The sequence below is a fragment of the Periophthalmus magnuspinnatus genome, chromosome 18 (assembly GCF_009829125.3).
Source record: "Periophthalmus magnuspinnatus isolate fPerMag1 chromosome 18, fPerMag1.2.pri, whole genome shotgun sequence".
Taxonomy (NCBI): Eukaryota; Metazoa; Chordata; class Actinopteri; order Gobiiformes; family Gobiidae; genus Periophthalmus; species Periophthalmus magnuspinnatus.
The window spans coordinates 24,161,194-24,180,417 of record NC_047143.1 but is presented as its reverse complement, the minus strand read 5'-3'; the positions used below and the strand labels follow the sequence as shown (position 1 = coordinate 24,180,417).

At 42.1% G+C, this 19,224-nt stretch overlaps 2 protein-coding genes across 4 annotated transcripts in view; one reads left to right on the top strand and one right to left on the bottom strand.

The window, feature by feature from the left end:
- Positions 1-399: 399 nt before the first annotated feature.
- rpl34 (ribosomal protein L34) lies at positions 400-2,091 on the bottom strand. Its single transcript, XM_033983202.2, has 5 exons — positions 2,056-2,091; positions 1,522-1,593; positions 1,318-1,417; positions 634-737; positions 400-553 (listed from the first exon to the last, which is right to left on the bottom strand). The coding sequence occupies exons 2-5, from the start codon at positions 1,584-1,586 to the stop codon at positions 469-471; spliced, it is 354 nt and encodes a 117-aa protein (XP_033839093.1). The 5' UTR covers positions 1,587-1,593; positions 2,056-2,091; the 3' UTR covers positions 400-468.
- Positions 2,092-7,376: 5,285 nt separating this feature from the next.
- LOC117386312 (sodium/potassium/calcium exchanger 2-like) overlaps positions 7,377-19,224 on the top strand; it is a 52,755-nt gene continuing 40,907 nt past the window's right edge. For all 3 annotated transcript variants that reach the window (XM_033983656.2, XM_033983654.2, XM_033983652.2), the window contains exons 1-2: positions 7,377-7,472; positions 8,030-8,953. In XM_033983656.2, coding sequence (XP_033839547.1) covers positions 8,051-8,953 — 903 coding nt within the window. In that variant the 5' untranslated portion in view covers positions 7,377-7,472; positions 8,030-8,050. The remainder of the gene's footprint in view (positions 7,473-8,029; positions 8,954-19,224) is intronic.

The following is a 19,224-nucleotide window of genomic DNA, read 5'->3' as shown; positions in this document are numbered from 1 at the left end:
AAAGTTTGACTATTTTAGTTTATAAATCGACAAAAATAATAATAAATCTTACTAATCACGGCCCCTCTGATCACTCACAGCTTTTAGGTTTTGCATGTCTAACAGGTTAAAAGTAATTCATGTTTATCCAATTATAATGTATCTTTTTATTGTACAGGCCTAAGTGCATAATAAGCCTCAGGATACACTTAAAATAATAAAAGGCTCAACTATACAATCTAGACAGGTTTATGTACCTGTAATAGTCCTATTAAAAACACGCAGGTATTGTTATAACAGACAGTGAGGAGAGCAGTAATCTAGAAATCTGGAACAAACTTAAACCTTGAAACAATGAAATGGAAATATGTGAGACACTTTGTAAAACAAGTGGATTTGGCTAATGTACAAATCTGTCCCTTTTATTTAACGACTCAATAACCCAAGATAATTTTTTGTTGTATTTTATTTTCATTGTACAAACACATTTTACTTAGTCTTCTGGCTCTGTGCCTGTGCCTTCAGCACCTTGACGACAATTTTCTGCTCCTCAATCAGAAAAGCGCGCTTGATCCTGCAAACAATAAAGATGTCAGATTTCACTTTAGATCATGTTGCCAAAATTTCACTAAAAGCAAAAACACACTGCTTTACCTGTCTCGCACACACTTGGCGCACATGGAGCCACCATAAGCTCTGCTGACGTGCTTCTTGGTCTTTGAGAGCCTCATGAGAACCTGTGGTCTAACAGCACGGATCTGCAAAACAAACAGCACCATTAGACACACCCAAGTCATTTAATTCACACCAAGATCAACTCACAAACCAAATGGAATCTTGTTTTTAAAATTAAAACTATTGCCATTTACAACTTAGGCCTTTGACTAAGTTTACAAACATATAAAATACAGGTTTAAAATTACAAAATACATTACCAGAGTAATTTTTTTTAAAATGTGTTGGATTTAGACAGCACCTTTCAAGAAACCAAAAGGCTTAACCTACTATCCAATCACCCCACACTAAGCGGCAGCATGTTTCTACTGTAGCCTCAGCTGCCCCGGGAAACATTCACAGAAGGTTCTGCACTACTGGCCCCTCCAACTTCAACCAATCTCTCTCACTCACACATCCAGGAAACTGACTTCCAAGTACATCAATAGCTCCTATTGATAACAAACCCTTGTGCATTTTAAAAGTTGTCAAAAAATAAGACTTAGTGGGGCTGCCTTGACACCGTTAATAAGCAGTTTATGGTGAATGACCATTACATGAATATCTGAATATGCAGACAGACAGATGCCAACCCAGCACCAGTATCACAAGAGCAGCACTTACTCCACGCAGTCTTCCTGGGCAGATGCCACATGCTGATTTGGGGGCTTTGCCGACCTTTTTGGTGTACAGGTACACAATACGATTACCAGGGGTGCGAGACCTGAAACACACAGGCGAATAGAGAGTTAATGGTTGGACACAGAAGCAGGGTCAAAACACCAGTCCGTGTTGTGATCTGTACAGTGCAGATCAGTACAAACTTACAATCTGGTTTTGTTGGATGCTGTGTTGTAGGACAACCTACGACGATACGTCAGGCGTTGCACCATCTTGAAGCTGCAGAAAACAAACACACACTAGTTTATATAATGTATTTGAGGATAGGAGCCTGCTAAGATGCTAATGCTAAGATGCTAATACTACTCTGTTTATAACGGCACAATGACACACGCTTTGTAAATGAAAAACACAAACACCATATCAACAAACCAAATTCATAGCCATCGGCGTGTCTACGTGATCTTCCTGTGTATATATTTTATGGTATTATATCCTCACAGTAATGTTAAAGCTGTACATGCCGGTTCTGCTTGTGCCAAGAGGCCGTTTACGTGCCCCGCAAATTACCAAAATATCACTTCATCCGTTTAACACAGGTCCTCAATTATCCGGACAATAGATGTGTGTGGATTTAATATCGGCACCGGATAATTATATTGGCCTCGTTTGGTCTTTAGATGGAAGATTACTTTGGATTTTAAGTGGTATTCTGCAAGAGCAAAACAAGGGCCACCATACCTGCGAGCGCCGCGACCGGAAGAGGAAGTACGGAGGCCGATGGACGCGAATAGAATCAATTTGAGTCTGCTCCCTGCTGGTGTGTGCGGGTACTGCAAGAGCAACTCTAAAAACACAGAAGAAGAAGAAACCACCAAACATACAGGAATATGAACATAAAGATGGAAATGATTCATAAAATGGATTTGAATATATTTTCTATGATTTGAATTTGGATAAAACATTAATTAAGTTACAGTTTAGCCGTAAGTATCTGAGTATTTGTAAGAACCCCAATGCTTGACTATTTATTATTATTATTTTTTTTCTTTATTTAAATTTTATTTAATTTTACTTTATTTATTTAATTTTATTTTTATGTTTGACAATTTAATGGAGTTTAAAAATGGAAACAAAAACGTAATTTCATTTCTTTTTGATCATGGTCTTTCTGGTCACTCATATCAGAGTTTAGGTTTTGCATATGTCACAGGTTAAAAGTAATTTATTTCCACAAATCAGTTATTTTGTTACTGCGTAGGTTAGGTTAGTCCTGGTTTAATTTTGGTTTAATCCTGGTTTAGTCCTGGTTTAGTCCTGGTTTAGACCTGGTTTAATCCTTATTTAGTCCTGGTTTAGTCCTGGTTTAGTCCTGGTTTAATCCTCAGAGTGAGATGGTTCATGTGACACTGATGTGTGAGATGAAATCAAAACCAGTATGACACATTTCCCTTAAAGTGCTGTTCTCGCAGACGTCCTGTAGATGTCACCATTCTAACATTAGTGTTGTCTGTATCAGTGAAGTATGGTGACATTCTTAGTTGTGCCATTTTAAAAGTTCCTTACATATTGTTATTATTGTTTAACATTGTTTCATTCATTAGGTGCAAGTGTCTGATGAGGCAGTGGTTCATTTCCCTGCTCCATCTCATCAGACAAACAGACGATGTAATTTTGTTTTCACTTTTTCACTTTTGATTTCACTCCATCTCTTAGATAAGTTATTAAAGGTGCAGTCAGGGAAGCACCAGCCTGTATTTTTTCTGATGGATGCTCTGTTATCTGGATATCTAATGCTTTGCTCGGAATATTACACAGTATGGCATTAAACTTAGACCTAATTGTCTATGTTTTTTTTCCACTTTTCTTAATCGGCAACTCAGCGACTGTCGCCCAGATACAGAAGAATATGAAGAAAACCTAAAAACTTACATAATTCCTCTTAAAGTGAGTCATTATGTTTCTTGTTAGGCCTGGTTCATTAAGGTTAAATAATTGTTTATGTTTAATCATCATACACACGTCATATTTTGAGCTCTGCTGATGTGCGTCTTGGTCTTTGAGAGTCTCATGAACATGTGGTCAAACAGCACAGATCTGCAAAATAAACTGCACCATCACATTTTACACCTAACCCAAATCTACAGGGTTTTAGTTTTAAGATCGTTGTTTGGAGAACTTAAAGTAACTGCTGTAATAAGGGTTCATAAGATATAAAAAACCTTTAACATTCTCTCACTTTGCTTTACATGTATCATCCCTTTTTATCAGTATCTAATTTGGTCGACTATAGTGAACAAATAGCCAAGTGTATGTAATAAAAAAATCATCCAAGTGCTAAATGTTGTGAGAAACGGCACAAAATGGCTCCTTTTCAAAGAGGCACTGTGTCACGAGCAGACATTTGCCAGGCTCAGCCAACAGATGGTGAGCTTGGCATCGTTTTAGACCCAGCATTTGGCGACAGGCAAAGTTCAGTGGCAACACAAGGCTGTGTACAGTGTCTTATGATGCTATGTGTGTTTGTTGTGGAAATGTAACCGACTGCGTGAGGAGCGTGGTTGGCTGTTGTACCGTGTGGATTGATTATATATATTCTCATATATTGCATTTTCATTTGAGAATGTTAAAATGAGTTAATTTGGTTGTATTGATTTAGTTTTATACAGCCTGGTGCTGCTCCTCAGAGCCCGGGCTCGTGTTAGATGGTGACCTTTACAGGAGCATGCTCTGGTAAAGGATGGCTTTGATTAACTCCAGATGTGTCACTCGTTGAGGTTAACCTATTGTGAGTCAAGGTCCTTCTTCAGATCCTGCAATGAGGAGCTTTAGTTTTAGTTTCACACATATCAATATCTGGTAACATCTGCAGTTCTTTGGGCCTAATCTCGTCAGAGACACTTATTGATCTCTTCATAGAGGCTTTTCATTTGGATTCACATGGATTCAGATCTATCTATTTTAAATGTTTGAGCAATCTGTTCTCAGAGTTGTATTTGTGGACCTGAGTACAACTGCACACAGTCTATTAGCATAATGCTACATCGCACATGTAGGTGCTGTGCATTGAGCAGATGGTCAGAAGAACTGGGAGCTGTAACTATCACTGAATGGAATATTTTGTGCATTCATAAAGCTGCTGTGGAGTGAAGTCCATCCCACAATCGAGCTGAGGCTCTAGTACAGTCTGTCCCTGCCAGTCCAGTGCCCAGACCAGTCAACGATGACCCGCATCACCTTAGGTGACATGATTACATAAGTCGCTCTCGACCCCCTGTCCACTTCTCCTTGGGCCTTATGTGTAATCTGCTGAGATTTAAACCTGCTGCTCCTGTTTAATAAATCCACAGCGATTAAAATAGGATTATGGCTCCACTTTCGCTGTTTGTATGACATCACGGCATGAACAATTTTTCAACTTTTTTCCCTTCCCTCTTTTTGGTTGCTGGTTTGGCTGCCTCGTCCTCCTTTACACAGTTTTCACATTCACTCCACCAGCTCCATATGAAGCACTATTGACACGAGGATTAACCTTATAATACAGCAACATCCTGTATCTATGGGACTCGCGAGGACAGAATTCCAGTGGCTCGTTTCATCCATGTTTAGAGTCTGTTTGACAGCAGTCCATCAGACCGACCCCGACCTGTCCACACAAGAAAGATTGCATAAAATATTCAGCTGTTTTGCAGAGCAGGAAGTTTCGAAGGGCACACGCTGTACTCAATGTGAAATGAGGGATGAGGCGGCAGATCGATACGAGCCGGTTGTCCTCTTTGTCCTTCCGTAACACTGTCCTGCAATGGTTAACCAGTGTAAGGTCACACCAACGAAGATTGATTAGGCCTTCTCCAATCACTCAAGAGAGAAGTGCATCGGGCCTGAGCAGAGCAAGAAACAAGATGAGGTTCTAGAGAAGTCTTTGTTTTTACAGAACATGGATCACAAGATATAAAGTTCCATTGCTGGGTTATATAATACAGTGTTAATATCATAAGCAGCTCTGTGTGTTGTCACTGAATCTGATGTTGTAAGCCAGTTTAAACGGGCGAAATACACTTGCATAACTCACCTTTACCAAAAATGCATTTCATCTTTTTGGTGCCAATTTGAAAGTGTGAAAAGGATGTTGACAGACAGAGGAATATCGTGTCTCTCCAGCTGTTTATTCACACCACGAGCGAAACACGACTGCACTTCCACACCTGTCTCACAAATCTGATGACCAGCATGCACCTCTCCTCCACACCTGCAGTATTGTGTTTAACAGTTCAGCGTTCTCCCATTAAACACCAAGTTGGAGCTCGTTTTTACTTCATAGATGTGACCGAGAACGTCTAAGAAAAGTACAAGAGCTCTGCAGAAGCCCCTGTTTCCCCACAATCACAGTAATATTTTTTGATAGCTCGGATAATCACATCTTTCCATTGGTGCCAATTTGGTCAGATTGCTGCATTTTTGAAGGGGCAGGTGGTCCGTCCCAAGCCTCTTTGTCCCAGTGATGGAGGGGGTTAATCCATGCAAAGCTCATAGTGAGGTTTTTCATTTTCATTACTTTCTATATCAACAGTTATGACTTTTTATTAACACGCTGTAGCTAATAGCCGTTTCCTCTTCACAGGAAAAACTTGCTTGTCTATCATGACCCCCCATGTCCCCCCCCCACCCCACCCCTGCCCCATTGCTGACAAATCCATACAACTATGTGGGACACAAAGGCTTGGGTTTAGCGTGCCTGGCGGGAGGGGGGGCAGGGCATGGAAATTTCTGTTGTTTTGTCCTAAGAGCGATTTCAAACAAATCAAAACAACACGCCATAGTGAGTCTTCCAAATCCCCCCTCTCCCGTAGCACAGGGCCGCTGAACAGTCATCAGTTTTGTGCTGGAAAGAGGCTCGTCACATAAAGTGGACAAAATCAGACATATTTGGAATGGTTTTAGAGTGAATTTAATGTGTGTCACGACTCTGAGGCTGCAGGGGACGTTTAAAGACACTTCTGTTAGTTTGTGTGCACAGTTAGATCGCATAAAACATTGTAAATTTGTGTTTGCATTTGATTTTGTTTGAAATTTGAGGCTTGGAAAGTGGACAGGGAAACAGATGTAGCTGAAACTGACGCCTGCACCTTATTTCACAGGTAAAAGTGTGATCTGCAGAGCTAAGTAGAGTCAGACGTAGAGCAAAAACATATTCAAAAGTCTTGCATTGTGGCTGCTTGAGTTACACTGCCCTGTCCCTCTTCCTGCTGCACATTTAAACTGAATAAAGTTGACTTCCTGACTGAGTCCCACAGTAAGACTCCAGTCCAGTCCAGTCTGATCACTGGTTAACCCTGCATGTGTGTGTGTGTGTGTGCTTCCTGTTAGGTAACAAGGCTCTAGTTGGTGGAAGAGGACAGAGAGGGGCCAATCAATGAGGTCAGTGAATCATAAGTCATTATACAGCACGAGGCTGTTAGAGTCACACACAGTTTGTCACAGAGCAGAGTGTGTGTGTGTGTGTGTGTGTGTGGCTCTGTCCTTTGGGGGGAAGAGGTCTGGGGTCTAAACGCGCCTTAATAAAACCACATGACCTTTAGGTGTGTGTGTTTAGTGTGTGCTTCATGTTAAATGTTTGGAAACACTCTGTGCATCAGGTGACAATGACAATAACCTTGAAATAACCCCCAGAGCTGCTCCTAAACCCGCACACACGAGGAACCTGCTCCCAGCCACTCGTCATCTCTGAGGTGAAACTATGGAAATCCAGTCTGTGCTGTGTAACCACGGCAACTCCTCCCTCAAAACGCAACATCACCAAAGCTGCGCGCGCCGTGCACGAGGGGCCGGCTGTCTGCAGCTTTACCTGACTTTATTAATACAGCAGAGGCTCACGTGGTCAGCCCTGCCCAGAGCACAGCGCCGCTACATGAGGAGAGCACTCTCACAGGACACAGAGATGCTCCCACTGCGCGCGCTGTGAGGAGGACAGAGGCGAGGACAGAGGACAGAGGCGAGGACAGAGGACGGAGGACAGAGGACAGTTGGTGAAGCGCTTTTTTTCCCCCCTCCACACAGCCCAGCCTCTGTCGTCGGAGAGCTCAAGGAAAAGCGAGACGCCCCTGATTTCCAAATCTCAACCTGCGGCTGTTGTGCTGTTTTCTCGCCACAACCTGAAGGTAAAGCCCCGCGCACACACACACACACACACACACCGCGCGCGTCATGCCCGTGGACTGAGCCCCCCGCGCGTGTTTGACGGTGTAGTGTCAGATAGTCACGAGGAGGAGGCATCAGTGAAGGGCACGTAGAGTTATCAGATGTGGAGAGTAAAGAGGCTGCAGAGGAAAAGTCAAACAGGTCAGTGTCATGTTCTCCTTCTCCAGCGGCGTCATGTGTTTATGGCTCCGGCCTGTCGTTTTCCATCGTCTTTACATTAAATATCACCTCTTTACATCACAAACTGACCTCGGTTTAATCGTGCAAGATGGAAACAAACACATGGTCAACAGTCAGAGGTGTAACACGTGAGGGTTTAGTTGATTTTGATCCTCAGACAGAGCCATGATGGAAATGATGAGGAAAAACAAGCAGCTCTGTGCGTTTGGTGAACTGTTATTCTCTGTTATTCTGTGTGTGTAGTGTTTATCTGAATGCACATGTGTGTGTTTTTCTTTTGTGAATGTATGAAATGACATAATTGCAAACATTAACTATAGAACTTTTTTCACCCCAGATCCTATAATGTGCTGCAAACATGGATTCAGATAAACCCTGCGTGGAGATGTGTGAGCAGGGACCCCCGCTGGGCCCTGCCTGTAAGCGGCCGCTCAGCCCATGCGTGCGGAAAAAGCTGAGACCTGTGCGGATCGTGGGCTTGCTCTTCAGCCTTCTGGCCCTAAGTGCTGTCTCCTTTAGTGCCTTGAGCTGGACTTCGGGCGGCCTCAGTGACCCGGCGCTGCCTCCGGACAGTCTGAGTCAGGCCGCCCCTCACAGGACTCTGCTTTTCACCCAAAACCAGAGGGACCCCAATATATCAGTGGACTCGCCAATAGCCATGAAATCTACAGCCAATAGCAATCATAGCCAAGGTGATTACCCCCCGGACATCTTCTCCCTGGTGAAGAGACGTCAGGGCGCTGTGGTTCTTCACATGTTCGGCATGATCTACATGTTCATCGCCTTAGCCATAGTGTGTGATGAGTTTTTCGTCCCGGCGCTCACGGTCATCACGGAGAAACTGGCCATCTCTGACGACGTCGCCGGAGCCACCTTCATGGCGGCAGGCGGCTCCGCTCCCGAGCTCTTCACCTCCATCATCGGCGTGTTCATCTCTCACAGCAACGTGGGCATCGGGACCATCGTGGGCTCCGCCGTCTTCAACATCCTCTTCGTCATCGGGATGTGTGCCATTTTCTCCAAGGAGATCCTAAACCTGACCTGGTGGCCGCTCTTCAGAGACGTGTCGTTCTACATCCTGGACCTTATAATGCTCATCATCTTTTTCCTGGATAACATCATCTCGGTGTGGGAGAGCGTGCTGCTGCTGTCCGCGTACGCCGTCTACGTCATCTTCATGAAGTGCAACGGGACAGTGGAGAGCTTCGTCAAAGACTGCATGAACAAGAACCAGGTTGTGGAAGTGGAGGTGCAGCCCAAGGTGAGATGGTTTCCTCAGCGATATCTGTCAACATTTCTATTTTACCATTTGTTATCTATCTCCAAAGCGCACCAGGACATCCAAAACAACTCATTTCTCTGTATTATCCCCAAATCTTGAAGGTTGAGGTGTTGAGGGACAGGCCCATGTGTGAAGAGCTTGACCTCTGCGCATTAAACTGATTGCATCCACACTGATCTGATCCGGCACACTCTATTCCACAGTGGGATTAATAAACTAGTCAAATGTGTAATTCTGGGTTAAGCTTTGCAAATTATGATACAGTCTAGCGATTCAGCTCCATAGAAACCGAATCTCAACACGAACGTTTAGCTTTGCTCCTCACGTTTTATAAATGCTGCCTTCACCCTGCAAGGAAAGAGAGTTGTGAGAAATAGTTTGACAAAGACAAAGAGATTGATTGAGACAAAGAGATTAATGGGGAGGATTTAGGTTTCTCTGTGACATGAGATGAAAATGAAAATCGTTGTTGTGTCATAAACGTTTCGTAAAACAGGATTTGCTTTGAGGACATGAGGAATATTACGATCGCGAGTTAAAACGCGACTTGGGAAACACGGAAACGTATATTTGGTTGTAGTAAAAATGAAAAAACGTGAGGCGCGCAAGCTTTGTTTGCCCTGGAAATGGTTCAACTCATTTGCGGATTTACAAGCACGTCCGGGGTTATTTCAAGGTTACACACAGAACAACACCTGATGCAGAGACTTTTATCGAATCGTTGTGTTATTTTGGCGACGTTGTGTGTTTAAAATGACCGCTTTGGAAGAAAACTGTTGCAAAAGAGGTTAGTTAGCACGTTTAACGACGTAAACAGGGAGCTGGTTGTTCGTTTTTGATGAGAATAGTTGAGGTATGGGGTTAGTTTTTCATAGACTTCATCTGCAAGAGTAACACGGATCGACGTATTAATTAAATGTCATCGCCTAAACATGGATTTTAATTACGCGTTGACACTTTGGGCATGTAACCGCGGCGCTAGTTCGCAGATTAAATTGGCAGATACGCTCGCATGTGAAGAGATGTGAGAGGAGCACGCGACGAGAAACACACAGCGTCGCCACGGGGCCACACTCCCTCCGTCCGTCAGGTGAATCAGGTCGTTTTCTTGTTTACTTCACGTTTGTACTTCAGTATATGGCAGTATATGTTGTTGTTGGAGTGACCACAGACTTAATCCGGTGATTAAAATGGGTTTCCCCTTGATTATTGAGTGCATTAGAGGAGTGGGATGTGCCAATAGTACGCTAAAGGTCACCATGGATACGAGAGGGCGCCGTTGTGGTGACATAATCATATACATATGTTTGATTTCGTGCTTTTACATTCGTATTTTTATATTTATAGCGCAGCATCGTTGTGTTTGTAGTTCAGAAACCGGTCGTGAAAAAACATAATTTGTGTATTTTTTTAAACTCCTGCATATTTATTGATGACTACTACTACTACGACTAATAATAATAATAATAAACGTTACCATGGATACAAGAAGGCGCTGTTGTGATGACATAATGATACTTTGACATTCATATTTTTACATTTATAGCTTAGGATCGTTGTGTTTGTATTTCAGAACCCAGTCTTATAATAATAATCCATCCTTCCGTCCATTTTCTTCCACTTATCCGGGGTTGGGGCGTGAGGGCAGTAGTCTAAGCAGGGACTCCCAGACTTCCCTCACCCCAGACACGTCCTCCAGCTCCTCCAATGGGACCCCAAGGCGTTCCCAGGCCAACTGAGAGATATAGTTCGTCCAGTGTGTCCTGGGTCTTCCCTGGGGGCCTCTTCTGGATGGGACATACCCGGAACACTTCCTTAGAGAGGCGTCCAGGAGGCATGCGGAACAGAGGAGCAGCGGATCTACTCCAAGCTTCTCCCTTGTGACCAAGTTAATAATAACAATAAAAAAAAATTAATACAAATAATAAAAAAATAAATAAAACTAAAAACATAATAGTAATAATAATAATAATAATAGTAATAATAGTAATAATAATAATAATAATAATAATAATAATAATAATCTTCCTGCATTCTTATATGTTAGGTAAATTAAATTGACTAGCAAAAAATGGTTAAATCCAGACAGTTTCTACTTTGTCTAACTCCTATTTTCATAATGAGACCCCAGTGTGAAGGTGTTTTTATGGAGCGTGATCTCAACTACCGGGTCATCATGTCGTCACAAACAGAAACCAAATCTGTCAACAAAAACTTGCATTTTTGCCTAAAAAATCCAGCTGAGGATCTGGAGACGAGTCCTTTCCTCATGTTAATTATTACATTTTGAGCATTTCTTGCTAAATCAGTTGTAAAAGTATTTAGCAACACGTTTGTTAAAGGCCGTATCTTTAAACACCCTTAATAACATTATTCCGACATATTACTGGAGCTAATAAGACAAACGTGTGTAAATGTATTGACATATGCGTAACCATGGAGACGGGTGTCGGGTGTGATGTGGCTTTGTTTCCTCTCTTAATTGTACACAGCTAAGCCTCTTAGTCTAGTCGTACAGTTTGTGACCATGAGACGGACAAAGATCTGATTACAGAGCACTAGGTCACTACCCGTTGCCAGTTCACAATATTGTTTTTCCTCCTTTTCACGTCTGCGCGGCTCCAGCAGCAGTGTGTAAATAGCTGTATTTACGCCTCCCAGGATCATAATTGAGTCACAAAATTCTCTCTCGGTTCTTACACTGTTTTAAGAAAGTTGAATTAGAATTTATTTTTAATGTCTGCGCGCGGGGAGGGGGCGAGGGGGAGTGTGAGGGAGCGGGAAGGATTCTGGGATAAGGGTGAGGGATCGGGAAGCATTGAGGAAGCACTGTGGTGTAAGTGTGAGGTATTGGGAATCATTGTGGGTTAAGTGTAAAGTATCGGGAAGAATTGTATGAGGAATTGGGAAGCGTTGTGTGAGGTATCGGGAATCATTGAGGAAGCATTGAAGGATAATTGTGAGGTATCGGGAAGCGTTGTATAAGGAATTGGGCAGCTTTGTGTGAGGTATCGGGAAACACTGTGGGATAAGTCCGAGGTATCAGGAAGCATTGAGGGAGCATTGTTGGATAAGTGTGAGGTATTGGGAAGAATTGCGGGATAAGCGTGAGGCATGTGGAATCATTGTGTGAGCATTGTGTGAGGTATCGGGAAACATTGTGTGAGACATCGGGAATCATTGAGGAAGCATTGAGGGATAATTGTGAGGTATCTGGAAGCATTGTATAAGGAATCGGGAAGCTTTATGTGAGGTATCGGGAAACACTGTGGGGTAAGTCTGAGGTATCGGGAAGTATTGAGGAATCATTGTGGGAGACGTGTGAGGTTTCAGGAAGAATTCTGGGATAAGTGTGAAGTAACCATTGTGTTAGGTATCGGGAAGTGTTGTTGGATAAGTGCGAGGTATCAGGAATCATTGTGTGAGGCATCAGGAATCATTGAGGAAGCATTGTGGGATACGTGTGAGGTATCGGGAAGCATTGTATAAGGAATTGGGAAACATTGTGTGAGGTATTGGGAAACACTGTGAAAGCATTGTCTGAGGTATCGGGAATCAGTGTGTGCGGTATCAGGCAGCATTGAGGAACCATTGTGGATGGTATCGGGAAGTATTGTGGGATAAAGCTGAATCTAAGCAAATATATAAAAAGGAAAAAAGGAAATAATACAGATTTGACGCAAGGTGAACTGACGGAATGTGAGCTCCGTCTCCCATCTCCGCCTCAGACTTCCACGTTAGACCTGTTTTATTTTTATTTTTTATTCAGAACAATAAAATAAAACGTGAAACAATACATTAATAATAACATGAAAACAAGACACAAATCCCTAAAACATAAAACAACAAATGTCACAACCCCATGACCCCGCCCCTTTTCCCCAAAAACACAAAAAACCTAAACTAGACCTGTCACGATAACATGTTTTGAAGCTCGATATATCGCTATAGAGAATAAACGATAAACGATAATATTGAAATTACTTTATGCCACTAATTAAGATTAAAATGCTGCAAGATAACCCCAGAAAACTGTTTTTAATTAGATTGTTTTATTAAAAGACAATTAAAGAGCAGAATGTACCCATAGTTAGCCACAAAAGGGACTTATTCAGCTCTCTACAGCTCAGATCTTATAATTTTACAACAAAAAAGTCAAAAAAAAAGTACTCATGATAAATACTGACGCCCAAAACATATTTTCAAGTCGATATAGTGATAAGTGTGACAGGACCAACACTAAACAGAGCGTTAAAAAGACGACATAACGCAAAAAAACAAGCAAATCGATAAAAAAACAAGACAAAAATATGTATATAAATGAGAAAAATCAACAGTAGTCGTAGTACAGCACGGTCAGCAACTTGAAATTTGCTAAGTTTGACAAACCTGTTGAAACCATAACCATCCTCCAGCGTTTGCATCCTGCTTCATAATCTCATGCTGTACAGTGACGTCTGTGTAAATCCATGTGTAGTAAGGCAGATGTTGGTTCTGCAGAGATGGAAGGTGCAACCTCTGATGCATTACTGATCTATAAATAGCGTGACGGAGACGAGATCTTCTGTCGGGATGCGCTTCAAAGATCAGTTACAAAGCGGCTTGTGTGCAGGGAGCGGAGTGTTTGCGTTGCCTCCCGCGGGTTTGGACCAATGCTGACGGCGTCTAAAATTCACACATCCTGTTTCCACAAGCTGCTCGTCTGCTGTGTTTTATATCAACGCCCGAAACCTCACACTTATACCACGATGCTTCCGGATACCACACAATCATCCATAGACTGTACATATAAATGGACGTAGCTAACCTGCTAGCTGCCACGTTACAAATAGAAAGTGATCATGGGCTCCAATTCACTTTATGTTGAAAAACTGAAAAATTGACGCCTCTCTCTGTAATTTCTGTAGTGAGTCTCATCATTTTTGGTCTTAAATGTTCGTATTAACCCGCTCTACATGATCCTGGGGTTTTTATTTCGCTATTGTGTCCAAAAATCAACATATGAACATGAATAACAAACAAATCAGCGCAGACGTTAATCCCACTAGCGTTAGCAACAGGTTTGATTGACAGCGTTGCTAAGGGCCTGCTTTTTGCTAAACCAGTGGTGTGGGCGGGAAGGGGTGTTACCTTCAACAGCCTCGCTCCGGATTGGCTCTTTGGCTGCTATGATACTGTTGTAACGTCTGACAGGAGGGACCAAAAAGACAGATCTCGGGGAAAGGTTTAACGGTGTTTATTTACAGAAGAAATGACGGTAGATCAATCGGTGAGCTGAGCGGGGTGGTCCATGGGCTGAGCGAGAGGAGCAGAGTCTGAGACGGGATGGACAGGACGGGTAGAGAAGAGGAGGGTCAGAGGCGGGAGAAATGAGCGAGTACAGAGAGTAGTATCCAAAAGTATCTAAATTAGCAAAGTCAAAATGCGCAAAAACATGAACTGAGCCGAGCAAGGAGTACCACGGAGATACGCGGACGATTTGGCGTTGAGTGTCAGGTCCCGGCTCCTCTTATCCTCCCCAGGTGCAGCTGATTGTAGATTAGCTCCAGGTGTGCATGGGAGGAGCCAAGATCTCCGCCCCAGCTCCAGGCTCAGACACAGAAGGGACGGGAGAAAGTACAAAAAAAAGGGCAGGACCGACCGGGATCATTGCGGTCAGAATTCCTAATATGGAATTCTGCTCCAAATTCGCCGCTATAACTGCTAGCCTTGATGAGCTTTTTTTGACTGGAGCCGAACGCTGAACTCGGTCTGCTTCTTTATACAGTCTATGCACTTATCACACAAAGCTTTCACATTCTCGTTATTTTATCCTTTCAGGCGGAATTGCTTTGATAAACTTTCATTTCAACAAAAGCAAAGTCGCATGCCGTCACATCCAGATCAAGACCAAAACTGTAATGAGTCTATTCAAGGTTTTTTGGCTTGCTGTCAAGACAAAAGTGAGTCAAATACAGACATGCAAAAAGAATCCAGCCTCAAAGGGTCAGAGGCCAGTGCTCTTTGTGTCACTGAAGAGCCACCGTAAATGGACATGGTTAAAGGTCATCTGACATTTAAAATCAATGTGCTAATCACAGAGGGATGAGACAGAGACAGGCAGGAGAGAAAGTCACATTAGTCAGACATATACCATTTTATTAAGGTTCAAAGACTGTATATGTAAATGGAAATAGCTAACGCGCTAGTCACTGCGTTACAAATAGGATCGACTGACCTCAATTCACTTTCTATTGAAAAACCCGTCCCTCTCTCTGTAACTGCAGCTGTCAGACTCGTCATTTTGGTCTTAAATGTTCGTATTAACCCGCTCTACATGATCCTGGGGTTTTTATTTCACTATTGTGTCTGTAAATCAAGATATAAACATAAATAACAGACAAATCAGGCGTCGTTGATTGATGCTTCCTTAGTTCACTTCTTTAAACAGACTACGGTTCAAACGCACCATCCATCAGTCCTTTTAAAACAATATATTTAACTCTTATAAATGGACTTGTTTAGGATTAGTTTGTTTTGTTTTTAGGATATCAACTGTAATGATCAAAAGCAGGTAAATGGGTCACACTAAGGATTTGACCCATTTTAAAAAGTGTTGAGTCTCATGTTTTCACAATCTATCACAGTAATAGTGTTGTTCAGACGTGATTACAGCTAAAACTGTTTTTCACAGCTGGAACTTTTTCAAAGCACCTTCTTCTAAGAGCTAATTTAGCCTAGCTGCACTTTAGCCCCTCAGTTTAGCCCCTTTGCTAGCTCTGTTCTGACCACCACTGCACTGATTAGTCAAACCTTATCAACCAAGTATTCAAGAAGTGCTCTATGTGGCCTGGACTAGAGATTAGGAAGTAATACAGAATGTTATTTTAATATTAGCTTCGTGCAACTCTGAACCAAGAACATCAATGCTAAAACAACATTTACTTGGATTCATCTGAGTTTTAAAGTCCTATATTACGCAAAATTACCTGTTTTTAGTGTTAAGCCATGTTTTAATGTTGTTATTTCATCAAAAACAGACCTGGAGTTGTGTTTTGTTTCATTCACACATGTTTAAGTAACATTTTTATTATTAGTCTGTCTACATCTCCATCTCCATTTTACCTTTAGTTCAGCAGAACTTGGCAATTCCAGGGCTGAAATCATCCAAATGATTCTAGTGAAGGTGTGTGGAGTTTAAAAACACAGTGGAGCACTTCCTGTATTACCACATGATGACGTCACAAGGTGGAACTCAGCCTAAATATGCAGGGTTTGTGCGTTAAACATGTGTGAATGAAACAAAACACAACTCCAGATCTGTTTGTGATGAGGAGACAACATTAAAACATAGATCAGAAAATACTTTAGCGGTGTAGAACATTTGTTTTACAGTTTCTTTCTTTGGTTTTATGTAAATGCTGGTGTTTGTGTTCATTTGTATCCAAACAGCAGAGGAATTAACCCTTGGAGGAGTTTTCTGTCTCAGTCTGTGATAGTCGCTCTGTGAGTTGAACTTTTGTGTTTTGTGTATTTTTACTTGAAAAGATCTGAAGATTTCTACTGGAGTTTTCCGCTGTAAAAGAACACTCTTACATATATAAAAGTATAATGAATAAAACCGTGCTTTAGATTATATTCCTGATTTATTTCTTTAGTTCTTGTTCCAGCACCATGGACAGCGCCCATTTTTTCTCTTTGTGCCTGTGTCTCATTACACTTTTGTATGGCACAATTGTACACAAAGTCATTCAAATTGCTTTACAGACTGGGAAAGACATTAAAATCACAATGTAAATAAATGAAAACATAAATAATCATCATAAAATTACACGTAAATCAAGACAAAATGCTCAATTATTAAGATATTTTAGATCATTGTTGTAGTTGACAATGAAATCATGCAGTAAAATCACAATCTACATTTGCAATTTATTAAAAAAAGTGTTCTTATTTTTAAATAATAAAAACGACACAGCAGCAGTATGCACTAGAGCCTCTGCTGCCCCCCTGTGGCCCCTGGTATTCCCTGCGGTCTCGCTAACCAGGCCTGGCTGTGCTTCGCTTACGAGATCCGATGAGATTGTCGTTCTCAAGAGGGTATGTCTTTAAAATGCAAATACTTCGGAAGCTGAAATGTTTTGCCGTTCTCTTGGGAAGGCTCACGTCCCTGGAGATGTGTTTTATTGATAATAGGAAAGACGTCCTGCTGTCAACACCGCGGAAATATCCCCAGTCCGGTGTAACTCCAGGTCTGGCTCCAGGTGAAACTGATCTGCTTTCGACCCATATTTATCTGTGTTTATTTTCGTACTGTAACATTAGCCTTGAAAGCACCATGGGTATTTGAATAATCAGGCAACTTGTTTCTGGAATCCTGCATTGACGTGTCGCTCTGTTTCAATGCACATGTCGGATCATGTGACCAGCGCACACATATGTCACTATGGGACCGTCAAGGTCAACATGTAGATTTTACATTACATTTACATTTTTAAACGGGGAAAATCTTTGGAGGGAAGCAGTTTGTAGTAGGCTTGTGACGATGTTTAAATGTGGTGTCACGATTATCATGGACAAAGTGATTGCAATTAACAATGATATCACGATAATTATTAAAGTTTCTGACAGTTGTTCTGGATATAAATCATTATAATTTTAACATTATGAATAGGTTCCTTACATGGACTGTATATATAAATGGACATAGCTAACCTGCTAGCCGCTGCGTTCCAGATAGGAAGTGAGCATAGGCACGCTTCTGGCCCCATCGATTCTGGCTCCAATTCACTTTCTATTGAAAAACTGTTGCTCCTTTCTCTGTAACTGCTGCTGTCAGACTCGTCATTTTGGGCTTAAAATGTTTGTGTTAACCCACTCTACATGATCCTGGTGTTTTTATTTTGCTATTGTGTCTGTAAATCATCTAACCCTGGTAAAAAAAAAAAAAAAAGTCGCCACTTGGATTTAACTAAGCAAATAGGTCTGAGCCTCCTGCAGTTGGTCCGGTCTAGGTTCAGCAGAATGAGGTCAGCTGACACCTGAATATACTGAATGACCAGGTTATTCCATCAATGGATTTGTTCTTCCCTGATGACACGGGCATATTCCAAGACGACAATGCCAGGATTCATCGGGCTCAAATTGTGACAGAGTGGATCAGGAGCATGAGACGTCATTTTCACACATGGATTGTCCACCACAGAGTCCAGACTTTAACTCCATTGAGAATCTTTGGGATGTGCTGGAGAAGCTTTGTGCAGCGTCAGACTCGACCACCATCAATGCAACATCTTGGTGGAAAATGAATGTGACACTGGATGGAAATAAATGTTGTGACGTTGCAGAAGCGAAATCGAAACAATGCGAGAACGAATGTGCGACGTAATCAAAGCTAAAGGCGAAACAACCAAATATTAGCCTGTGTGACCTTTTTTTATCGACCAGACTGTGTATTTCGCTATTGTAAATCAAGATATGAACATTATTGCTCCCGCTAGCGTTAGCAACAGGTTTGCTTAGCGCTTGCCCTCTGCTAAACCAGCAGTGCGGGTGGAAAGGGGCGTTACCTTCAACAGCCTCGCTCCGGATTGGCTCTTTTGGTTGCTATGATACTAGTCCATTTCTTTACACAGTCTAAAGTTACATATTTAAACGACTGTGAGAGCGAAAACAACAATGCGCTAGTTTCTTTTCGGGAGCCCCGTCACATCAGCTAATGTAACCGTGCTGTAAACGCGTCACGTCGTGCTGAGGTTGTGGAAGCTCGTTTTTTGACCGCTAGCATCTGTCTGGCAGTCTTTTGATATTACGTTTATGAAATAGACAATAATAATGACTGTAAAGTGCTTCTATATAGATCACAGCTGCACACGTAATCAGCGCAAAGAATTGAAACCAAATTTTGCCGAGTAAACTCTTAAAACGGAAGTGATTGCAATCAGAAAGTGTCTAATGAGCTAATTAGAAACAGTGCTGAGGCTGGGAGAATCTGCTAAAAGCCTCGTGTTCTGATCTGAACGAACGCTCCTCATGCCTCTGCCCATCCATCCAGCCCGGCCCGCCAAGGTGACCTCCACAGCCCCCATTAGACTATCACCCAGTCAATATGTCCACATGCACGGGATCATATGACAGGCATGATGTCGGACACACGTGTAACCTCTCTGTGCTGTCGCTATGGAGACGTATTGTTCTGCTTTTGGTTTGTGCAAAGATTTAGGTATTTGTTAGTGTGAGTTAGCATACGACGATGTGAAAAGTGCTCAAAA

What these genes read in the sequence shown, in the direction of transcription:
- rpl34 (XM_033983202.2), bottom strand. Translation starts at nt 1,586, where the DNA reads ATGGTGCAACGCCTGACGTATCGTCGTAGGTTGTCCTACAACACAGCA. An exon ending in GCCCAGGAAGACTGCGTGGA is followed by an intron (nt 738 to 1,317) that starts GTAAGTGCTGCT and finishes TTTGTTTTGCAG; the next exon opens with ATCCGTGCTGTTAGACCACA. An exon ending in GCCAAGTGTGTGCGAGACAG is followed by an intron (nt 554 to 633) that starts GTAAAGCAGTGT and finishes TATTGTTTGCAG; the next exon opens with GATCAAGCGCGCTTTTCTGA.